The 24,607-nt window shown below is 39.9% G+C and overlaps 1 protein-coding gene and 1 long non-coding RNA gene across 10 annotated transcripts in view; both read left to right on the top strand.

Annotated features, from left to right (window-relative positions):
- LOC115223265 (cytosolic purine 5'-nucleotidase) overlaps positions 1-19,882 on the top strand; it is a 59,541-nt gene extending 39,659 nt beyond the window's left edge. For all 9 annotated transcript variants that reach the window (XM_036512314.1, XM_036512311.1, XM_029793767.2 and 6 more), the window contains exons 6-18: positions 1,780-1,868; positions 2,659-2,716; positions 5,348-5,441; positions 6,682-6,761; positions 7,544-7,604; positions 8,887-8,922; positions 10,165-10,272; positions 11,265-11,331; positions 12,166-12,388; positions 12,995-13,055; positions 14,674-14,731; positions 17,175-17,293; positions 18,254-19,882. In XM_036512314.1, coding sequence (XP_036368207.1) covers positions 1,780-1,868; positions 2,659-2,716; positions 5,348-5,441; positions 6,682-6,761; positions 7,544-7,604; positions 8,887-8,922; positions 10,165-10,272; positions 11,265-11,331; positions 12,166-12,388; positions 12,995-13,055; positions 14,674-14,731; positions 17,175-17,293; positions 18,254-18,502 — 1,303 coding nt within the window. In that variant the 3' untranslated portion in view covers positions 18,503-19,882. The remainder of the gene's footprint in view (positions 1-1,779; positions 1,869-2,658; positions 2,717-5,347; positions 5,442-6,681; positions 6,762-7,543; positions 7,605-8,886; positions 8,923-10,164; positions 10,273-11,264; positions 11,332-12,165; positions 12,389-12,994; positions 13,056-14,673; positions 14,732-17,174; positions 17,294-18,253) is intronic.
- A 3,023-nt stretch (positions 19,883-22,905) lies between these two features.
- On the top strand, positions 22,906-24,189 carry LOC118767553. The gene is made up of 2 exons (XR_005003474.1): positions 22,906-23,813; positions 23,952-24,189. It is a non-coding gene; the product is annotated as an uncharacterized LOC118767553 (long non-coding RNA).
- Positions 24,190-24,607: the final 418 nt, after the last annotated feature.

Genomic DNA, 24,607 nt, shown 5'->3' with positions numbered 1-24,607 from the left:
TTGATGTTTCTCAAACGGGTACTGAATCGGCATGATGCGGCAGGGGTGAACCAGCATATGCTGTCGGGCTCTGCTGCTGATATTGGGGGTTGCGTTCTATGCCTTGACCCAAGCATAGAACAGGGCTCGCCGCTTTGAGTTGGGAAATGAATGGAATGCCTGATGTGTGTCTTGTTGTGGCTACCCCCTCTTAAAAAAAATAGGGAATAGACCTTGGCATATATGTATTCTTTCACTTCTTTCAATCATTTGACTGTGGCCATGCTGGAGCATGGCCTTAGAGGTTTTTAGTTGAAAAAATCGACCTCAGGCCTTATTCTTTGCATATTTTGTTTGTCTCTTTTGCTAAACCACCAAGTTATGGGGACATAAACACACCAACATTTGTTGTCAAGTGATGGTGGTGGAGACAACTGCAGATACAAAGACACACAGACACACACACACATAAAAATATATATACAATGGGCTTCTTTCAGTTTCTGTCTACCAAATCTGCTCACAGTCTCTTGTTTCCCATCATCTGTGATTATGGCCATGAGGTACTTAAGGTACTTAAGAGAAGTTAAGGTACTGGAAAAGTTTAAAATTCCCCCTTCCCATTTAAAAAAGAAAACAGATTTGAGATCATGTAGTGTGAGGTGCACAATATGAACCAAAAAGAAAAAAGAGACTGGTTGGTCATGCCTGGAATTCAATTAGGTTCCAGCAATAACTTATTTATATATATTTCTTTATTGCCCACAAGGGGCTAAACATAGAGGGGACAAACAAGGACAGACAAAGGGATTAAGTCGATTACATCGACCCCAGTGCGAAACTGGTACTTTATTTATCGACCCCAAAAGGATGAAAGGCAAAGTCTACCTTGGTGGAATTTGAACTCAGAACGCAACGACAGACAAAATACTGCTAAGCATTTCGCCTGGTGTGCTAACGTTTCTGCCAGGTCGCCACCTTAGAATAACTTATTTCTAATCAAAGTGAAACAGTAGAAATGAAGGAAACTACTTTGACCAATCATAAGTATGAAAAATTAGCCAATCAGAATAAGTTATTTTGTAGTAAGGAAGAAGATAATTCTAATGTTTTGGGCAAAAACTCTTGGTCTAGGAGAGGAGAAAAATGAAATAGTTACTGATGGAAGCAGAATAAATAAACTGGAATGAGAGAGAGAGAGAGAGAGAGAGAGAGAGTAAATTATTGGTGAAGAGGAGTGGTTGTGTGGTAAGTAGCTTGCTAACCAACCACATGGTTCCAGGTTCAGTCTCACTGCGTGGCATCTTGGGCAAGTGTCTTCTGCTATAGTCCCGGGCTGACCAATGCCTTGTGAGTGGATTTGGTAGACGGAAACTGAAAGAAGCCTGTCGTATATATATGTATATATATATAAGTGTGTGTGTCTGTGTTTGTCCCCCTAGCATTGCTTGACAACCGATGCTGGTGTGTTTACGTCCCCGTCACTTAGCGGTTCGGCAAAAGAGACCGATAGAATAAGTACTGGTCTTACAAAGAATAAGTCCCGGGGTCGATTTGCTCGACTAAAGGCGGTGCTCCAGCATGGCCGCAGTCAAATGACTGAAACAAGTAAAAGAGTAAAAGAGTATAGTATAAGAGAATGAGGAGGTTTCAATAAAAAACAGATTTAGTTGAAGGACAATGAAGACAAGGAGATAAACATAAAAAAGGGGTCAAGAAGAAAAAATTGATTATTAGTTTTCTTGTGTTTAATGTTTGCTGGTTGTTTCATAGATATTTATCTGATCCTTTTTTTTGCAGAAATGAAATTGCACGTCTCTATCCCAACAAATTTTTACAACTCAATGACAACCGGTGCTACGTTCTTAACACATTGTTTAATTTACCAGGTAAGAATTGTTTGGGAAATACTATTGAACAATCTGGGAATGGATGGGTGTGTGGAGTGTGGGGGTGGGTGAACAATCACTGAGAGAAAAAAAAACAACAAAAATACTATGGGGTAATCGTTGACAAAAAAAACTATGGTGCAGTCTTTATGGTTTACTTTTAAATGTGGTGCCTAACACACACACACACACACACACACACACACAAAGTAAAGTTAACCTTACACCTATGTGGTTTTGGATCCAGTCCCAGTGTATGAGACTTTAGGCAAATGTCTTTAGTAAAGGTTCTGGTGGACTAATTCTTTGTGAGAGAAATTTGGTAAACAGAGACTGAAACAAAGCCTGCCATATAACTATAACGCTTGAGGAGAATGATTAAGGGTTACCTGTTCCATTGATTAATTGACTAATTGCTTGATTAATTATACAAACAAACCATTGTATAGAGATGAAATGATTCCTCTAGCTGTTTGAAACATCCATAATGGGGAATAAACTTATGTAAAAACATAATCTTCATTTTTTATTCTTATTGTTAACAAGGTTCACTGTGTTGTAAGAAGCTTGCTTCCCAACCACATGGTTCTGGGTTCAGTCCCACTGCATGGCACCTTGGACATGTGGTTGGTAAGCAAGCTACTTACCATGCAGCCACTCCTGCACCTTAGATATTATTTTCTAAGTATTTTTCCGCTTTTATTCACCCTCTCAATTCCCATAACATGTATTGACAAGCAGATGAGCAATAAATCAATTTTATACTCTATGTTTGTTTATTTTGTTCCAGAAACTTACATGCTGGCCTGTATCGTCGATTACTTCTCACACCGGAAAGACTATGAAAAGTAAGTAAACAGTTTTAAATTGATATCCACATTTGAAACAGCCTGAGATTAAAATCCTGGTGTCTATAACATTTATAATCATCATCATCATTTAACATCTGTTGTCCATGCTGGGTTGGATTTATTTGACTGGGCTGGTACGCTGGATGGCTGCACCAGACTCCAGTCTGATTTGGCATGGTTTTTTTACCACCGGATGCCCTTCCTAATGCCAACCACTCCAAGAGTGTAATGGGTGCTTTTATGTGCCACTGGCATGGGTGCCATTTGTGTGACACCGGAGTGCATTTACATGCCACCAGCATAAGTACCAATTTGTGTGACACTGGTATATGCCATAACTGTAATTTTGCTCAGCTTGGTGGGTCTTCTTCTGAAGCACGATTTAATGCCAAAGGTCTTGGTCATTGCCTCTGTGAGGCCCAATACTCAAAAGGAACTCAGCCACTTTGCCTCTGTAAGGTCGAACGCTCAAAAGGAACTCAGCTACCTCGCCTCCATGAGGTCCAGCACTTGAAAGGAGCTCAGCCACTTCGCCTCCATGAGGCCCAACGTTCAAAAGATGTTCTTTATGTGCCACCAGCACAGGTGCACTTGGCTTGATGGGTCTTCTCAAGCACAGCATATCGCCAAAGGTCTCGGTCACCAGTCATTGCCCCTGTGAAGCTCAAAGCTTGAAGACCATACTTCACCCCCTTGTCTCATGTCTTCCTGGGTCTACCTCTACCACAGGTTCCCTCCACATTTAGAGATCGGCACTTCTTTACACAGCTGTCCTTGTATGCATCACATGACCATACCAACACAGTCATCTCTCTTGCACACCACTTATGCTTAACTTTTCTCTCAAGATGCCTACACTCTGTTGAACACGCACACTGACATTGCACATCCAGCAAAGTATACCGGCTTCATTTCTTTCAAGCCTATGCATGTCCTCGGCTGTTTTACTGCCATGTAACATAGCTGTTCACACACAGGCATCAAACTATCTGCCTTTCATGCTGAGAGAGAGGCCCTTTGTTGCCAGCAAGGGTAGGAGCTCTCTGAACTTTGCTCAACCTAATCTTGTCTCACAGCTACGCTCTTGGAGCATCTACCTCCACTACTAACTTAGTCACCTAGATGACAGAAGCTATCTACTACTTTTAGCTTGTCACCCCCAGCACTTGATGGAGTCTATTTTCCCCTTATTTTCAGCATTTTTTGTACCTGTGCAACTTCCACATACAAAAGTTAGTTTCCCTGCTAACATCCCTCTGGTGTTGCTGCACCTTTTATCTATCCCTAGCTTACACTGCATACATCTTATGGAGTTTCTACCTACACCTTTCCTACAGACTGAGCAGGGCCATCTACCTGAAGGGATTTGTAATTTATCTGCCTTCCTACTTACTATGACTTTGGTAACTCTAACACCCTTTGATTCTAGACCTTGCTTCCATACCTGGAACCTCTTCTATAGTTCAGGTAGTGATTCAGCTATAAGAGCAAGGTCATCAGCATAGAGGAGCTCGCAGGGGCAGCCTGTATTGAATTCCTCTGTTATTGCCTGGAGGACTATGATGAACAAGAAAGGGCTGAGCACCAATCCTTGGTGAACCCCTACTTGTACCCTGAATTCTTCACTATACTTGTTGCCCACCCTCACCTTACTGGTAGCATCCCTGTGCAAGGCTTGTACAGCTCTCACCAACCATTCGTCTATTCCTAGTTTCTGCATTGACCACCAGATAAGGGATTGGGGGACTCTGAGTCAACAGAAGCCAAGTACAGAGGTTTATCTTTGGCTGGGTATTTCTTCTGCAGTTGCCTTACCAGAAATATAGCATCAGTGGTGCTTCTGCCTGGCACAAAACCAAACTGCATCTCATCCTGACTGACTCTCTCCCTAAATTAGTTCAGCTATGACTCTCTATGTGCCACACATTGAGAATGAACCTAAAACGAATTGGTACGATGTAAACTTTGTGTCCGTACAGCCCACCACCCATACACACTTACACAAGTGTTTATGTAAACGTCCCTAGGTCATATGCATATGCACATACACATGCAGGTGCAGGAGTGGGTGTGTGGTAAGTAGCTTGCTTACCAACCACATGGTTCCGGGTTCAGTCCCACTGCGTGGCACCTTGGGCAAGTGTCTTCTGCTATAGCCTCGGGCCGACCAAATCCTTGTGAGTGGATTTGGTAGACGGAAACTGAAAGAAGCCTGTCGTATATATATATATATATATATATATATATATATATGTATGTATATATATGTATGTGTGTGTATATGTTTGTGTGTCTGTGTTTGTCCCCCTAGCATTGCTTGACAACCAATGCAGGTGTGTTTACGTCCCTGCCACTTGGCGGTTCGGCAAAAGAGACCAATAGAATAAGTACTAGGCTTACGAAGAATAAGCCCCGAGGTCAATTTGCTCGACTAAAGGCGGTGCTCCAGCATGGTCACAGTCAAATGACTGAAACAAGTAAAAGAGTAAAAGAGAGAGTATGCACACATGTACACGTACAGCTGTGCATGTATACTTAGGTATATATGCATATACATTCATATGCACATATACACAGGTTCCTCTCTCTCTCTGTACACTAATCTGTTGTTTCTCTTTTCTTGCACAGGACGGACACAGGGGTGAAAGCTGAATATCTATATATACCTTATACATCAATCTTCCAAGATGTCAGAGCTTCCATTGACTGGGTATATCTTCAGGTAATTAGAGGCAGTCCTCTTTTTATGATATATACATACATTCATCATCATCACCATCATCATCACCATCATCGTCATCATGATCATGATCATCACCATCACTATCATCATCACCACCACCACCACCACCACCACCACCATCATCATCATCATCATCACCACCACCACCACCACCACCACCATCATCATCATCATCATCATCATTTAATGTCTGCTTTCTATGCTGGCATTGGTAGGACAGTTTGACAGGGGACTGGCAAACCAGGAGGCTGCACCAGGCTCTAATCTAATCTTTCAAGGTTTCTACAGCTGGATGCCCTTCCTAACACCAACCACTCCAAGAGTGTTGTGGGTGCTTTTTACTACATGCCACCGGCATGGCGTCCAAGGCAGCACTGGTATTGACCATGCTGAAATGGTGCTTTTTACATTCCACCAGCACCGGAACCCCTCAAGCAGCACTTGCATTGACCACGCTTGAATGGCTGCTTTCTATGTGCCACCAGCATTGTCATTGGCCACACTCGAATGCTGCTTTCTATGTGCCACCAGCATGGGTACCAATCAGGAGGGGCTGGCATCGGCCATGACAATGATTTCACTTGACTCAATAGGTCTTCTTAAGCACAGCATATTGCCTGACGATTGAGGGTTACTTTTAAACAGGCCAATTATGTACTTCCTTTGCAAAGATGCTATAAAATATTTCGGTCAGATATGGCCAGTTTACTCTTTACTCTTTTACTCTTCTACTTGTTTCAGTCATTTGACTGCGGCCATGCTGGAGCACTGACTTTAATCGAGCAACTCGACCTCAGGACTTATTCTTTGTAAGCCCAGCACTTATTCTATCGGTCTCTTTTGCCGAACTGCTAAGTGACGGGGACCTAAACACACCAGCATCGGTTGTCAAGCAATGGTAGGGGGACAAACACAGACACACAAACATACACACACATACATATATATATATATATATATATATATATATATATATATATAATATATATACATATATACGACGGGGATCTTTCAGTTTCCATCTACCAAATCCACTCACGAGGCTTTAGTTGGCCCGAGGCTATAGTAGAAGACACTTGCCCAAGGTGCCATGCAGTGGGACTGAACCCGGAATCATGTGGTTGGTAAGCAAGCTACTTACCACACAGCCACTCCTGCGCCTATTTAAATGCTAAAGGATTAAGTTGTAAATATATTTCATGTTTTTTTTTTCCCACAGAGTAATGTAAAGGATGAAACTGTCAAAGATATAGAAAAATACATTGAGCGCAATGACAGGTTACCTGTCCTACTTGAGCGGTATGTGCCATTTGGTATTCATAACATTTTTTTTTAATCTCTGGTTTTGCCTGAAGGTAGAGGGTGTCATTTATGCCATCAGAAGCCAGCTTCACTCATTGTATGGGCCACAGTTGAATTTGATGGGTCCAAGTCTTCCTTGATCTTTATCGACGCTGGTATCAAGGTCAACAGTGAAGTTTATGTGGAAATGTTGGATGAGAAAGTGTTACCCTGGGTCACAGAAACCTTTGGTAACTGTTACATCTAGACTCAAGACAGGGCTTTGGCCCACACATCCAATTTGACAGAGGTGGTGAAAAGAGCATTTCAGCTGTTTTGGGGATGAGATTATATGGTCTCCCTCAAGTCCAGACATCAATCTTATGGACTTTGTTATCTAGTCAGTCTTAGAGAGTAATGTTTCTGCTCGCTCCCCCAATTCAAATGTGTCAGATCTGAAGAAAGCCCTTCTGTCTTCATGGCTCAAGTTGGAGGAAGAGGTGGTACGGCACTGATACAACTCATTGACCACTCGTTTGCAGGCTATGACCAAGGCGAACGGTGGTCATTTTGAAATGTAATTACTGCAATGGATTGACAATTTACATTAGAATGTGTGTGCCAAATTTCATTACCCTAACTTAAATTTATTTTTAACAATTAAGAAATATCAATGGGTAAACCTTTCTGAGACACCCTGGGTAGATGTAGAATTTACAGTAGTAGCAGTGAATGTGTATGTTACTAAAATGATGCCTGATTCAAACGTATTTCCTAAGTTTGTGTTTCTATTTTGACAGGATTCAAGAATACGGTGCCCAAAACTTGCTCATCACCAACAGTAACTTTTCATACACAGACGTAAGTGCTTCACCTTCCCTTCCATGTCAATCCTGCATTTGACATTACTCTGTGCACTGGGGAGGGGCATCTCACCCAGTGTTTATTATATATTTATAATATACTAGCACCATGACCCGGCAACACCGGGTCATAGTGCTAGTTCATGCATATACATCTGCATGTGTGCGCACATACACGTAAGTACTGTCCAAATCTCTGACCAATCCCATACAGCTAGCTGGCATTCAATTGGCATATCAAGTTTCAGGCATTTTGATTGGGTTTGGGATAGAAAATTCACAAGAAAAAGTCACTTCTATTGATTTTTTAATGGCTTTGCGGGGTGACTGGGGAAATGTAAAGATGGGCACGACCACCCTTGGATGGTTTTGAATGACCATAGAAAGTGCGAGCCCTCTAACTGAAAAATTGTGGATTTGTATAAAGGACACACACACAGACATTTTGCTGTTTATATATAGAGAGATTATCTCACACAGCATAAACAATTTAAGTGCCAAATGCATAAACATTCCTTAGAGTACATCTTTGACATGTTACATTCGTTTTTCACTTATGTAAATTCCCAAGTCTATACCTAACTGTTCTGAATATCTGCTTGTGTGTGTATATATGTGCATGTATGAGCTTATATGTGCCTGTGTATATGTATATATATTATATATATTCACTTATGTGTATGTGTGTGTGTGTATCCATGACAATTATGATTCCTGATGCTTTTTACTACTTGATGAGGTTAGCCAGAACTTGGAATATACCAGAGAGCTCTTATGATACTCATCTGGATAATTTATTTCTATATGCTTATTCTATATATATATATATATCTGTGTATATATATAATATATATGTGTGTGTGTGTGGAGGTGCAATGGCCCAGTGGTTAGGGCAGCGGACTCGTGGTCGTAGGATCGCGGTTTCGATTCCCAGACCGTGCGTTGTGAGTGTTTATTGAGCGAAAACACCTAAAGCTCCACGAGGCTCCGGCAGGGGATGGTGGTGATCCCTGCTGTACTCTTTCACCACAACTTTCTCTCACTCTTTCTTCTGTTGGCCTGCTCGCTTAGCCAGCGGGGTGGCATCATTTGAAGGCTAAAACAATGCGAAGCGCATTGTGACCAGCGATGTGTAGCAACATCTGAGAGCCTGGTCAGTCACGGTGATATATATATATATTTCCCATTGTTGAAATCTCTCTATAAATAAAGGCAAAGATGTGTGTGCATGTGTCTCCTCATTCTCAAAATCAATATTTTTTTCTTTTTTTCTTTTTCAGAAAATTATGAAATATTTACTGGAACCAGTAAATGAGGTAAGTTACTGTTTTTTCTTTGTCTGTTACTTTATTACTATAACTAGCAGATTTCTGCTAGCCACTTGATAATGTTTTCACATTTGATTCCCAATTCTAATAATTGTTATGATATTTTACGTCTAATTATTTCTTTGTATAATGGTATTCACTTGCTTAGTAAGTATTGCTTTCTTTGTTTTAGCATGGTCATAATCTCCCCTTTTTAAAACAAACGTCAAGGTAGTCCAGCTATAGAAGGGGAAGCAATTTGTCAAGTTCTACCTTCCCCTCAAAGCAACATAGAAATTCCAGTTCAGCAGCCCATCTATAAGCTTTGCAATGTGTGGTGTGTGTGTGTGAGAGAGAGAACATTACAAACAATGAATGAAATAAAGATGAAATGAAATAAATCATATAAATAAACAGGCATAACTATAGATGTATACGTTGCCTCATAACATCCAGAAAAATGGATATCTTTGAAGAAACGTTTTTACAAATACCGCTCAGATATTGTGGCTTCAAAGTATATAGGGATTTATGGGAAAGAATTTTTCTGAGGGACTAGAGAGAGGAGTTTGGAAAAATTCACATGATCTGACTTTTTTCCCTCATAACTTTTAGGAAAATGGGTATCTTTTAATGAAACTTTGTACATATATATATATATATAGGCGCAGGAGTGGCTGTGTGGTAAGTAGCTTGCTAACCAACCACATGGTACTGGGTTCAGTCCCACTGCGTAGCATCTTGGGCAAGTGTCTTCTGCTATAGCCCCGGGCCGACCAATGCCTTGTGAGTGGATTTGCTAGACGGAAACTGAAAGAATCCTGTCGTATATATATATATATTATATATATATATATGCATGTGTGTGTTTGTGTGTCTGTGTTTGTCCCCCTAGCATTGCTTGACAACCGATGCTGATGTTTTACGTCCCCGTCACTTAGCGGTTCGGCAAAAGAGCCGATAGAATAAGTACTGGGCTTACAAAGAATAAGTCCCGGGGTCGATTTGCTCGACTAAAGGCGGTGCTCCAGCATGGCCACAGTCAAATGACTGAAACAAGTAAAAGAGTAAAAGAGTATATATATAATATATATATATATATATATATTATATATATAATATATATATATATACATACATTTATGTTGATCATGTATTGAAATTCACATGGATCATTTATTAGAATTTCCTACATGTTTCTTTGTTTATTTCCATTGTTTTATCTTTTTTTTTTCATTTTTTAAATTTCAGACAAAGAAACCTGTCAAGAAATGGACAGAATATTTTGACTATGTTGTTGTGGATGCCAAAAAGCCAGGGTTCTTCAAAGACGGTACCCTTCTACGCCAAGTTGACCAGGTAATGAAATCAATGGAATTATGAGTCATTGTAACAATGAAAGAAATATGTGTGATACACAAGGTGTAACTCAGTTGTGCCATGTGTAACATAGCAGGGGTAGAAGTCGAGTAAACATATGAAACTAGGTGAGGTTAACTGAAGAAAGGAATTTAACTTAAAAGAGGTGTGTGTGACATAGGTGTGACATGAAAGATATAAGGGCAGCTAAGTAGGTGTGACTTGGAAGATATAGATGTAACTAAGTAGATGTGGTGGAGGCGCAATGACCCAGTGGTTAGGGCAGCGGACTCGCGGTTGGAGGATCGCGGTTTCGATTCCCAGACTGGGCGTTGTGTGTGTTTATTGAGCGAAAACACCTAAAAGCTCCACGAGGCTCCAGCAGGGGCTGGTGGTGACCCCTGTTGTACTCTTTCGCCACAACTTTCTCTCACTCTCTCTTCCTGTTTCTTGAGTAACGCTGCGATGGACTGGCATCTCGTCCAGCTGGGGGGGGAACACATACGCCACAGAAACCGGGAAACCGGGCCCAAGGGCCTGGCTAGGTTTGAAAAGGGCAATGTTTATCGTTTTTTAAGTAGATGTGACATGAAGAATTTATACTGTAACAAAACAGCTATTATTTGGTGGATTAGGGGTAATGTAACAGATATAAGGATGGAAAGGTAACATAGAAGATATGATTTATTTATACTTCATTCAAGTAAAATTGGTCCAACCCGTAGCCTTCTTCAAGGCCTCTAAAACTGGTGGGAAGAAGGGTGAAACTCACCTTCTGTAGATTTGGTCTGAATGCTTGCAGCAGAGTGAATTCTTCAGAAGTGTCCAAAATCCAAATGGTGTGTTTAAAATATATAACAGGGAATAATGAACTAAGAGTTAAAGCAATCGAAATTAATTAGAAGGAAAACACCCCAAAAAAAAAAGCAAAAACAAAAACCCCAACTTTTCTTGAAACTTGTGAATGATTTTAATTATTATTTATTGAACAGGTGACAGAATCACTAAGTATCGGATGTCACGTAGGCCCTATGAAGAAGGGGCAGATATATTCTGGAGGTAAGTCAAGAAGATCCTTAATTAATTTGCTAAGATTTCAGTTGGAATGATCTTAAACTTTATAATCATCAAGATGGAAGACAAGGTGATGCTAAGAAGGAACCTCTTTGATGCTGCTGCAGTGGGCTTCTTGCCATTTTGCATGTTTAAATTTAATGCTTTAAATGTCTGATACCAAATAGAATATTCTTCAAACTTTGTAAATTAGTGATTTTTATTGAGTGCCATTGTCAGTCAAGCAGTGTTCTTCCTTCCCAGTCTTCCGTGAAAACATGTCTGGCCATAGCATGATGATGATGATGATGATGATGATGATGATGATGATGATGATGATGACGATGAAATGATGGTGGTGGTAGTGGTGGTGGTGGTGATTATGAAGATAGTGATAAAATGGTGGTGGTAGAGATGGTGATGATGATGATGATGATGACGATGAAATGATGGTGGTGGTGGTGGTGGTGGTGATTATGAAGATAATGATAAAATGGTGGTGGTAGAGATGGTGATGATGATGATGAAATAATGGCAGTGGTGGGGATGTCAACAATGATGAAATGGTGTGGTGGTGGTGGTGGTGGTGGTGGTGGCAGTGGTGGCGATGGCTGCACTAGTGTGGTGGTGGTGGTGGTGATGAAGATAATGATGATTAAAAAATGGTGGGGATGATGATGAAATGGTGGTGGCGGTGGTGGTGGGCCTGATGATGGTAATGATAAAATGGTGGTGGTGGTAGAGATGATGATGATGATGATGATGATGAAATGATGGCAGTGATGATGATGATGATGATGATGATGATGATGCAATATTTCCTACTTCTTGTCCCCCCAGGGTCCTGTTCAGGTTTATCACAGATGATCGGTGCCACAGGTAAAGATGTATTATACATCGGTGATCACATCTACGGAGACATTCTCAAGTCTAAGAAAGAAAGAGGATGGAGAACCTTTCTCGTTATTCCTGAACTCAGGCATGAATTGAAAGTATGGACGGAGAAAAAACACCTGTTTGAGGAAATTAGTTACCTTGAGGTGGAACTGTCAAGGATTTACAGGTAAGTTGCTTAACTCTTTAGTGTTCAAACTAACTGAAATCTGGTAAGCCACATCAACACCACCATCAACATCTTTCTCTTTCTTTTTCTCTTTTTACTTGTATCAGTCATTTGACTGCGGCCATGCTGGAGCACCGCCTTTAGTCGAGCAAATCGACCCCGGGACTTATTCTTTGTAAGCCCAGTACTTATTCTATCGGTCTCTTTTGCCGAACCGCTAAGTGACGGGGACGTAAACACACCAGCATCGGTTGTCAAGCAATGCTAGGGAAACAAACACAGACACACAAACATACACGCACATACATATATATATATACATATATACGATGGGCTTCTTTCAGTTTCCGTCTACCAAATCCACTCACAAGGCTTTGGTTGGCCCGAGGCTATAGTAGAAGACACTTGCCCAAGGTGCCACGCAGTGGGACTGAACCTGGAACCATGTGGTTGGTAAACAAGCTACTTACCACACAGCCACTCCTGTGCCTAGATTAAATTAATTACAGGTAAGAGATCAGTTTGATAAGAGCTGTTCATTCGCGGTTCATTTGTAACTCTACTGTAAAACCAATTCTAGCCTGGTTTCTTTGGTTTTTTTTGCAGAGATCTTGACAGCAGTTCTCAAGAAAATCCCAATAGTCAACACATTAGGAATTCCCTGAAGGTAATTACTGTTTGTTACTGAACTTTGTTGCAAGTTTACAAAAACTAATTTATTAAAGTAAATTATATTAAAATAAATTGCTACTTACACGGAGAACAGTGATAGCCAAAACAATGATGTATATAAATGCATTCTTAATATGTTCTGACAAATTTGAATGTGATTATGCTAGTCCCTCCGACAAGTCATCCTAACGAGATGTCTGCGTTGGCTGGGTCATGCCCTCCGTCGTCAACCAGGAGAATTCATCTACGAAGCAATTGCCCCAGCTTCCCTTCAGGGTTGGCAAAAGCGATGTGGTGGACAATGAAAAACCTGGCTAATGACAGTCAAGGCTGATCTGGAACCCAACCTAGGCCCCCATATCTATGGCATCTACCGCTGGAATAAGGAGTGGTTGGAGATCACGTGGTCGTTAGCCTCAAATCGCCAGGTCTGGTCGGCATTTGTGAGAGATGCAGCATTGAGGATGAATGAAGCCAGCTCAACCCACCCCTTTGTGGATGCTGTCTCAAGACAAGAAGAAGACAAGATTATTCTAATCAATGTTATATTTTGTATTTGAAGAACAACTTCCTCTTTCAGGCGATGAGACGCTGCAATGTGTTCTACCTGTTTGAGTCTCTTTAGCCAAAGCTACCCCCATATCAATGAAACTGAACAAAAAATGTGGCTCTTGTCTATAGAAATCAGCAAACATGATATTTATTAACACATGCTGATGTCTGTCAAACCAGTAATACAGAATGTGTATAATCATGTATAAGTTAAAATGTGTCTGGTAGAATTGTTTGTGTGCCAGATAAAACTCTTAGTGGTATCTCTTCTGGCTCTTTACATTCCAGGTTCAAATTCCACCAAGATCAGCTTTGCCTTTTATCCTTTCAAGGTCTATACAATAAGCACTCCTTGATCACTGGAGGGTCGATATAATTGACTTATCCTGCCCCTAAAATTGCTGTCTTTGTGCCAAAATTTGAAATGTGTGTAAACTGTTTAGTCCAAAAATTTTTGTGATTTATTTGACCTGCAAAAAACGAGTTTCTGCTGTGATTGGCTACTGAGAAAAATTCTCATTTTAGGCAAAAATGAAGATGTTAAAACATCAACATTAATTTCTTAGCCAGCCTCCGCTGGAATGATGAATGCATTTCTGGCCACTTGGTCTTCATCAGCACCATGTACTGCAAGTGAGTGAGTGAGGACCCTGAAACGACTCTGGAAGTCTCTGTTTCTTTATAGAAAACTAGCAGTATCGCCCGGCGTTGCTCGGGTTTGTAAGGGAAATAACTATATAAGCATTTTTAGAGAGTTACTTCCCTTATATAGTAGCAAAAAATGCATTAAAAATGGGAAAAAATGATGGTAAATTTTTTTTTAAATCGTAGACTCATCGTAGACGCGCGCTAATACCCAGAAGGGCTCAATATGAATCACGACTATAAGATACCCGCTTTTGGTTAAACTGCACCGCAAAATGTGGGAGTAGTTAGGAATCTAAATCGTAGGAGACAGACACTCACACAACTTCACTTTTATATATAAAGATTTGTATCAGTTTATGAACTGCTTAACTTATAATGATTAATAAATATTGTCTCTGTGTGTTTGTTTGCAGGAAGTTAAATGTAAAATGGATTTAGCATATGGTTTCCTGGGAAGCTTATTCAGAAGTGGTGAGTAAAATATACCTGACTTTGGTTCATATATGCGAGCATTAATGTGTGTGTGTGTGTGTGATATATGCCCATAAGTGTATATGTATTTGCGTACGTACGTACGTACATACATACATTACATACATTACATACATACATAATGAATTATATCAAAGGGTAATCTGAAATGTTAGAAATTTCCATTACCTGTGGCCTAGTGTGTAAAAATTTAGTCAATAGACTATTTATTATTTACATAAATACAGTGTACATTTAAACACATAAGAGGTATCCATCATAGGACTACCTGCACGCTAGAGAGGACAGTTAAATTCCAAACCACTATTAGGGATAAAATTTTGAAGGGAATGAAAACTAAAAACATTTACCTCTTATGTGTTTAAATGTAGAGTGTATTTTTATGTATATATATATATATATCATCATCATCATCATCATCATCATTGTTTAATGTCCGTTTTCCATGCTAGCATGGGTTGGACGGTTCGACCAGGGTCTGAGAAGCCTGGAGGCTGCACCAGGCTCCAGTCTGATCTGGCAGTGTTTCTACAACTGGATGCCCTTCCTAACGCCCACCACTCCGTGAGTGTTGTGGGTGCTTTTTACGTGCCACCAGCACGGAAGCCAGTCAAGGCGGCGCTGGCATCGGCCACGTTCAGATGGTGCTTTTTACGTGCCACCAGCACAGGGATCACAACTACAATTTCTATTGACTTTTGATGGAAGATATAAAGATATATATATATATATATATATATATAAGAATATATATTTCATGTCTTTCATCGGCGCAACCTTCCATAGATTTATCAAATGCCACATACCTCCACCTCTGACCAGGCGACATCAAAATAGTGGAAGAAAGCGAGCATAGGCTAAACCTATATAGACAATTGAGTCCCACTTGTAGAAAATAGAAATAAACAGTCTCCGACTGCTATTTCTAACTTCTTCAGTATGCGGCTAAGCAACCTGTTGCCTGCCCCTTCTATTTATATACAATATATATATATCGAACTTTACAGAAGTTCCTACTGTTAATTGTTATATTTACATGCCGAAATCTACCAGTAAATAATTGTTGGTTTTTTGAAAAACCATCGAAGAAATTGTTTACTCTTATTATTATATTATATATATATATATTCTAAATTTGTTTACGGAAAATGTTTTGAATATGCAAATAAAGCTCCTCTTCAATTAGCCCTATGATGCTGACTGATGAACCAGTTATTTTGAGGTTGCATCAAGCTACACCGATATAATATGGGATAAATATTGTAATAATAACGATAATACTTGGATGGAATTCATAAACATTTAAGAAAATCCTGGGTCGCCCAATCGTCAGGATTCCTCTCTTGACCTTGCTGGCGTTGTCCAAAGGAGTGCAGGGCATTACGTTTGGCACCAGTAGGTTGCAGGAGCTGCCGGAAGAGTCTCGAGTCAAACACTAAACCATCTACAGGGCTCCAATCTGGATTTCTTTGAAGTTTGTCTCCTTTCTGTAACCCTGGGTAGGGGCCCATACTGGGTACTGTCAGCCGGAGCCAGCTGAGCCTGGGACTCGGTTCAGGCAGGGTCGTCACTCCCTGAAGTAGTGAAGAAAATAGCTACCCTCTACCTAATACTTATTAATACTATATATATATATTCTTCTTTTTTTTTATTCTTTTACTTGTTTCAGTCATTTTGACTGCAGCCATGCTGGAGCACTGCCTTTAGTCGAGCAAACTTACCCCAGGACTTATTCTTTATAAGCCTAGTACTTGTTCTAACAGTCTCTTGTTGCTGAACTGCTAAGTTACAGGGCTGCAAACACACCAGCATCGGTTGTCAAGTGATGTTGGGTGGGGCAGTGGGGGACAAACACAGACACGCAAGCATATATATATATATATATATTATATATATATATATATGACAGGCTTCTTTGTGTTTCCGTCTACCAAATCTACTCACAAGGCTTGGTTGCCCCAAGGCTGTAGTAGAAGACACTTGCCCAAGGTGCCATGCAGTGGGACTGAACCCGGAACCATGTGGTTGGTTACTTACCACTCAGCCACTCCTACACTCTCTCTCTCTCTTATTATTATTATTATTATTATTATTACCTTAAAGAGCTGTGGGCTGGCAGAATTGTTAGACTAAAAGACAAGCTAGACTTTACATTGCAAGTTCAAATATTGCTGTGGTTAGTAAAATCATTAACCAGTCAACTGGCCCGGCTGTCTAAAATGTGTGTAGCTCTATACCCAATGTCAACACCTGATATCTGCATTATGAGTTCAAACTCAACCAAAGTTGGCTTTGTTCATTCTCCCAGGGAAACATGTCTTTGATTCCAGTCTTTGATTGCAAAGAACCAGAAATTAGTTACGTTCATTCTCAGTTTTTACTTTTCTTTTCATTTATTTTTCTTCTTCTTTTTTTGTTCCAGATTCACAACAGACTTTCTTTGCTGCTCAAGTGATGCGATACGCTGACCTCTACGCAGCATCAGTCACCAATCTGCTCTACTACCCATTTTGCTATTCATTCGTTGCACCAAGGATGTTGGTCAGTATATTGTTTCCATGACAACTGTTGTTATTATTGTTGTTGTTGTTAACGTTATCAGCAGTTATATGTGAAAGCATTGGACAAAATACCTTGTGGTATTCACTTATGGTCCTTTAGATTCTGTGTTCACTTCTCACAGAGATTGGTAATTGTATAATACTCAAATCAATAGGATTGGCTGTTCTTTTATGCCTATGTGATGATGATGATAACAACAACAACAATAATGGCAACATAAGAGAATTAATTAGCTGTAGCGTGAAGAAATGCAAAGTAGATCCCTACTCAGGTGACACAGTCTTTCCATGTTAGCATGGGTTGGATGATTTGACTGAGGACTGGCGAACCAGATGGCTGCACTAGGCTCCAATCTTGATCTGGCAGAGTTTCTACAACTGGATGCCCTTCCTAACACCAACCACTCCAAGAGTGTAGTGGGTGCTTTTACATGCCACCGGCATGAGGGCCAGTCAGGCAGTATTGGCAACAGCTATGCTCAAATGGTACTTTTTATGTGCTACCTGCACAGTAGCCAGTCCAGTGGCACTGGCAACGACCTCGCTCGAATGTTTTTTCACGTGCCACCAGCACAAGTGCCAGTAAGGTGACGCAGGTAACGATCATGCTCAAATGGTGTTTTTAACATGCGATCAGCTCGGAGGTCAGCTTGTTGAGCTGGCCCCGATCTCACTTGCATGGTTCTCTTAGCGCTCCACTAGCACGGATACCAGTAATTGAATTTGATTTCGATTTCGATTTCACTTGCCTCAACAAGTCTTCGCAAGCAGAGTTTAGTGTCCAATGAAGGAAAGGCATGCATAAATGGACTGGTTACACCCCTGGCGTAGGCCAACAATAACAACAACAACAACACACACACACACACACACTTATTCTCTTTCTCTCTCTCTGACACTTAATATTTCCTTTTATGATGTTTATCCTGGTCTCTTTCAGATGTCACATGAATCAACAGTGGACCACGATGACTCCCCACCTGTAGAAGACAACTTTGCATCAAGGGCACGGACACTGAACCAAAACCAAGACATGAAATCCCCAGTTTCCAAAAAATCTAGGCTGAGTACAAACATTCCCAACAGCAAAAATGTTCCGAATCTAAGAGCTGACACTCCAAAGAAGTTGACTTATTCCCCTGATGATGATGATGATGATGATGATGATGATGATTCTGATGACAATTGAGAACTGGGACTAAAAATCCCCAAAGTTCATTAAGTGCAAATCAAAACAAAACAAAAGCTAACCCTTTTTCGATGTCTTTCCTTTCAAAATTTGATCCTTGATTTCTCTCCATTGTATTTTTAAGATCATGGCATCATTCTATTTTTACCATTTCCCATAGATTATTTTCACACAAAGAATATTACTGTTTTATAACAATATCTCTAAATTCTTAATGTCTTTAGGTAAGTTTAGCAGTGGCAGGGGTCAGTGGAATTTGGCAGAAATGGCAGAACACAGGATAAAATACCTATGTTTAGGTATTTTTAACCTCTAAATTCAACTCATATTGAGGTCAACTTTGCTTTTCACTTTCCTTGGGTCAATAAAATAAGTCCTGTATTTGATGGTATATAAACCACAATTTTCTTCAAAAAGAAATCTCAAAAAATCACCCCTGGGTATTGTACACAAAGCTGGGCCTAAGTTACATGGTTTAACCCTTTAGTGTTTAAACCGGCCATATCCGGCCAAAATATTCTACCTGTTTTATGTTCAAACTAGTCAGATATGGTCATTCATAGCTACCTTATTGTGTCATTTTGAAAATAAACAATCACATCATTGAAATCTCAAAGCCATGAAATGATGCAAGATTAATTTTACATGGTGTGAATACATAAGCTTTACATTTGACAGAATAATCTGAATGCTAAAGGGTTAATGCAGTAAAGCTGTTTTCTCTTCCTGAAACTGCTCTGTTGAAATTGGGTTGAGTCTAATATGTCCATGTGTCTTTTATGCCATCAAATATTGTGGTAAATCTCTGTTAAATATTGGGATCAATATAGTTAATTGATAACATTCTGCTCCAAGACTGTGGCCATGTGCCCCTCTCAAAAATCAACAATATTTACTGAAATCTAAGAAGAAAAAAAAAGACACTATTCCATTATGATGGGTGAGTGGGTGCATGGGAGTCCTTTCTTAATTTAATCTCATTAACCTGCTGATTAGGGGTCTATAGGTAGGTTTTTCTTTCCTTTCACAAATTTAATATTTTACTGTTTGGCATGTAATTACTTAAAAACCTCATGAATATTAATTAAAGTTAGGTCAGCTTAACTGTTAGCATGCTGTAAAAAAACGTTCAATGGCCCTTTTCGTTCATCCCTATGTCATGAGTTCAAATTCCACTGTGGTTGCCTTTGCCTTTGCCTTTCATCCATTTGGGGGTCAATAAAATAAGTACCAGTTGAACAAGTTTCCCATTCCCCTGGAATTCTTGCCTTGTGCCAAAATCTGAAACCAGTATTAATTAAAGCTGACATTGAGTGGCAGAATGAAAAAAAAAAAAATCTGGTGGCGGGGAGGGGGGGGTAATCATGTTTTTCTGAAGAAGTCTAAAAAGACCAAAATCTAATTCATGTTGTTTTTGAGTTTACCAAATTTTGGGTTAAATAAATATTTTGAAATCTCGAACTGACCCCTGTAGTCTGATAACAATTTGATCTGACTTGAACATGCATAGGTAGACCGACCAACCATCCAGCCGGTTGGTGAAATCCTTCAATGACCAACTCTGCACAGTCATGGAATATTGTTGCTCTACTGACTCCTCCTCTTGAACCCTAGTGATAGCAGGGATCATAATGAGTAAATTTGAGCTGACTCTACCAGATGAGAGACACTTAATTAATGCATTCATGTCACCATAACAACAACATAAATTTTAATTAGTTAGGATTTTGGTGATGACCCCCCCACCCCACCCCTCACTTCCTTTCATTTGGTAAGAGTTCAATGGCATTTGTCTCTACTTAACCTGTTTTTGTTCAGTTCCTCAAAGCAAAAGTAATTTTAAGTGCCATGTTTCCCACCACTATAAACATACACCCAAAGTCAACTTGGTTCTATGAGTGGATGCCTTGACTATGTATAAAATTATGTAGCAACACCAAATGGCGGTGCCCCAGCATGGCCACAGCTCATGTGCTGAAACTAGATAAAATAAAAAAATAAATAAATATAGAAATATGTATGTGTGTATGTGTATATTATATATATATATATATATATATATACATACACACACGTGTGTGTAGAAGCAGTGAGCAGGCAGAAACGTTAGTACACTGGGCGAAATGCTTAGCGGTATTTCCTCTGTCTTTACATTCTGAGTTCAAATTCTGCTGAGGTCGACTTTACCTTTCATCCTTTCGGGGTTGATAAATTAAGTACCACTTGTGTACTGGGGTCGATTTAATCAACTGGTCCCCTCCCCAAAAATTTTGGGCCTTGTGTAAAGAATATATATATATATATGTTTGAGCGTGTGTGTGTACGTATATATATATATATATATATGTCTGGCTCACAATCATGAAGTAGTGAGTTCGATTCACAGACCCGGCTATGTGTTGTGTTCTTGAGCAGGACAATTGATTTCATGTTACTCCAGTTCGCTCAGTTAAAAAAATGAGTTGCAATGTCACTGGTGCCAAGCTGTATCGGCCCCTTTGCCTTTCCCTTGGACGACATTGGTGGCGTGGAGAGGAGAGGCTGGTATGCTGATCTTCCATAAACAACCTTGTCTGGACTTGTCTCTCGGAGGGGAACTTTCTAGGTGCAATCCCATGGTCATTCATGACAGAAGGGGGTCTTTACACTTTACCCTATGTACATGTAATGGTGTGGAGAGAGGTGGCTGGTATGCATGGGCAACTGCTGATCTTCCATAAACAACCTTGTCTGGACTTGTCTCTCGGAGGGGAACTTTCTAGGTGCAATCCCATGGTCATTCATGACAGAAGGGGGTCTTTACACTTTACCCTATGTACATGTAATGGTGTGGAGAGAGGTGGCTGGTATGCATGGGCAACTGCTGATCTTCCATAAACAACCTTGTCTGGACTTTTCTCTCGGAGGGGAACTTTCTAGGTGCAATCCCATGGTCATTCATGACAGAAGGGGGTCTTTACACTTTACCCTATGTACATGTAATGGTGTGGAGAGAGGTGGCTGGTATGCATGGGCAACTGCTGATCTTCCATAAACAACCTTGTCTGGACTTGTCTCTCGGAGGGGAACTTTCTAGGTGCAATCCCATGGTCATTCATGACAGAACGGGGGTCTTTACACTTTACCCTATGTACATGTAATGGTGTGGAGAGAGGTGGCTGGTATGCATGGGCAACTGCTGATCTTCCATAAACAACCTTGTCTGGACTTTTCTCTCGGAGGGGAACTTTCTAGGTGCAATCCCATGGTCATTCATGACAGAAGGGGGTCTTTACCCATTACCCTCTATCTATATATGCATACACACACATACACACACAAACACATATATATATATATATATACATGCACACAAATATGTTCTATTTCTGTCTTGCAAGTTGCTCAGGGCCCTCACTCGTGCTAGTGTCATGGAAAAGGAGCCCAGCAGTGTTCATGAAACGGTTGGCTTTAGGAAAGGGCCTCCAAACTGCAGAAACCATGCCAATGCTAACAGCAGAGCTTGACGTAGGCAGCACTGTGGCTTGTGTCATCCTCTCAAACCATCCAACCTGTGCCAGCATGGGGAATGGATATCAAATGATGATGATGATGATGATGATGATGATGATGGTATATGTGTATATATTTTCATGTGTCTATTAAATATTATACTTCTGTAAACATTAATTCCGAAAGAGGAAAAGATGTCCCCGTAGCCATCACTTGCCAAATGACCATCCCACTGATCACATCCCCCCCCATCTCCCCACACCATTTCAGACAGTTGTTGGCCATTAATTTTTCAATACCGTTATATAAAACAGGTGTGTAAGAATCCTTAGGAGGAAGGGATGTGTGCATATCAGAACAAAAATAAAGAACCTTTCTGAGTTTTCAGAGGATCTTTATGTCAAAAATAATAATACAAGCACTGGTTTAATATCACTTTGTTGTTTGTCAATTGGTTGAATAATAAACTAACAATAATGAAGATGCCTGGCTCAGTGGTTAGAACACTGGGCTCACAATCACGAGCTAGTGAGTTCGAGTCCTAGACCAAGCTGTGTGTGGTGTTCTTGAGCAAGACCCTTTATATCACGTTGCTCCAGTTCACTCAGCTTTAGAAATGAGTTGCAACGTCACTGGTGTCAACCTTTGCCTTTCTCTTGGACAATATCGGTGGTGTGGAGAGGGGAGGCTGGTATGCATGGGCGACTGATGGTCTTCCATAAGCAACCTTGCCCGGACTTGTGCCTTGGAGAGGAACTTTCTAGGTGCAATCTCATGGTCATTCATAACCGTAGGGGATCTTTACCTTTTACCCTTTTAATAAAGAAGTGATATTGAACCATTGCATGTGTCATTTATTATTGGCATAATGACCCTTCCAAAACACAACAAAATTCACATCAAGGATCTTGCAAACCAAACACAAAAATGAAATGAATCTTTCATTTTATTAATTCCTACAAATACAATTTTATATTTTTTTGTTTTGGGGTTTGAACTTGAAACCCTCCAACCCTTTTTTATTTTCTGTTCTTGTATGGGTTTTGGAAACTTCACTAGTGAGAAGCTTGAAAATTGAACATGGGTCAAATTTTTCATCTGGAGACAAAGGATTCTTCACCCTTGATGAAGAGAGAGAAGAAAGGAAAAAGAAATTTTATATTTTCTATAATGCCAAATTTATGAAATATGAACTATATACTATGGAAACGAGTGGCTGAGAAGAAATACAAATTTCCCTTTAATTCATGGATTTGATCTAATATGAGAAAAAGTACCAATCAGTCATTCAACCAATAACTCTATCAAAATACTAATCTGAAGAAACTAAGTATGGTCTGTGTTGGCAAGAATTCTTTAGAAAAGTTCACAAATTTCTGCAAGTTTGTATGATTAAGGGACAAGATTGGTGATTAGGTTTTGTGCAAAACTCTCCTTTGTGGTTTTGGGCCTAAATTAAAACCCATAGATAAAGTTTGCCATTCCTCACTTGGGAAATTAGTTGCCTCCCTTAAAATAGCTGGCCTTGTGCTGAAATTGGAAACTTCCTCAAATCTCAAAAATCTTCCTCAGGATTCTAGCAGGATTCTAGCAGAATTCAGTAGGGTACACTTTTCTGTGGTTTCAACAACACGAGTGCCAATCCCAATATTTCTCAGTCTCTTAGAAAGCTGTCCAGGTGTCGGGCCAAGTATTGATTTAACCTTTCATCCCATTTGGGGCCACTAAATATAGTAGAAAGGATTATTGTTAAGGAAAGAGGGTGGCTGAAACGACAGGGAAATGAACAAAAATACCTTGTGGTATTTCTCTCTTCTAGGTTAGGAAGGGCATCCAGCTGTAGAAACACTGCTAGATAAGACTGGAGCCTGGTGCAGCCTTCTGGCTTCCCAGACCCCCGGTCGAACCATCCAACCCATGCTAGCATGGAGAACGGACGTTAAACGATGATGATGAGGTTTGATAAAATAAAGTGCCCAACATGTATGGCTACCTCCGTTTGATTAACTGGTCCTTGCCCCAAGATTCATGGCTTTACACCAGTATAGGAAAATACTGAAACAAAATGGGTTTTGCTTGAAATATCACTATTCATGTCACACCACGTTATAGAAATATTTGCAAATTTGGGAACTTGGACTACGAAATTAATAATTTTTATTACACTTTCTATATTATATTATATTCTATGTTTATTATGGTACTGTTGTTATTTTCACATTATTTTTTCATTATTACTACATTTATTTCTGTTATTCTCTTTTCTATTGTATACATTATCATCATGATAGTATATATGTGTGTGTATACATATATATATATATATATATGTATTTATATATGCATATTTATGTATATTAATATATATAGGTATCATAATTAATATATGTATATTTGTGTGTCTGGATATATATACACATGAATGTATATTAATTGGCATTAGGAAGGGCATACTTGGCCAGATCAGATTGGAGCCTGGAGCAGCCATCTGGTTCACCAGACCTCAGTTAAATTGTCCAACCCATGCTAGCATGGAAAGCGGATGTTAAATGATGATGATGATGATATATGTACATATATATATATATATACACACACACACATATATATATA

Source organism: Octopus sinensis, linkage group LG22 (assembly GCF_006345805.1).
Source record: "Octopus sinensis linkage group LG22, ASM634580v1, whole genome shotgun sequence".
In the NCBI taxonomy this organism is placed as follows: domain Eukaryota; kingdom Metazoa; phylum Mollusca; class Cephalopoda; order Octopoda; family Octopodidae; genus Octopus; species Octopus sinensis.
Note: the sequence above shows the minus strand (reverse complement) of the source record. Positions and strands in the feature narration are given on the sequence as shown.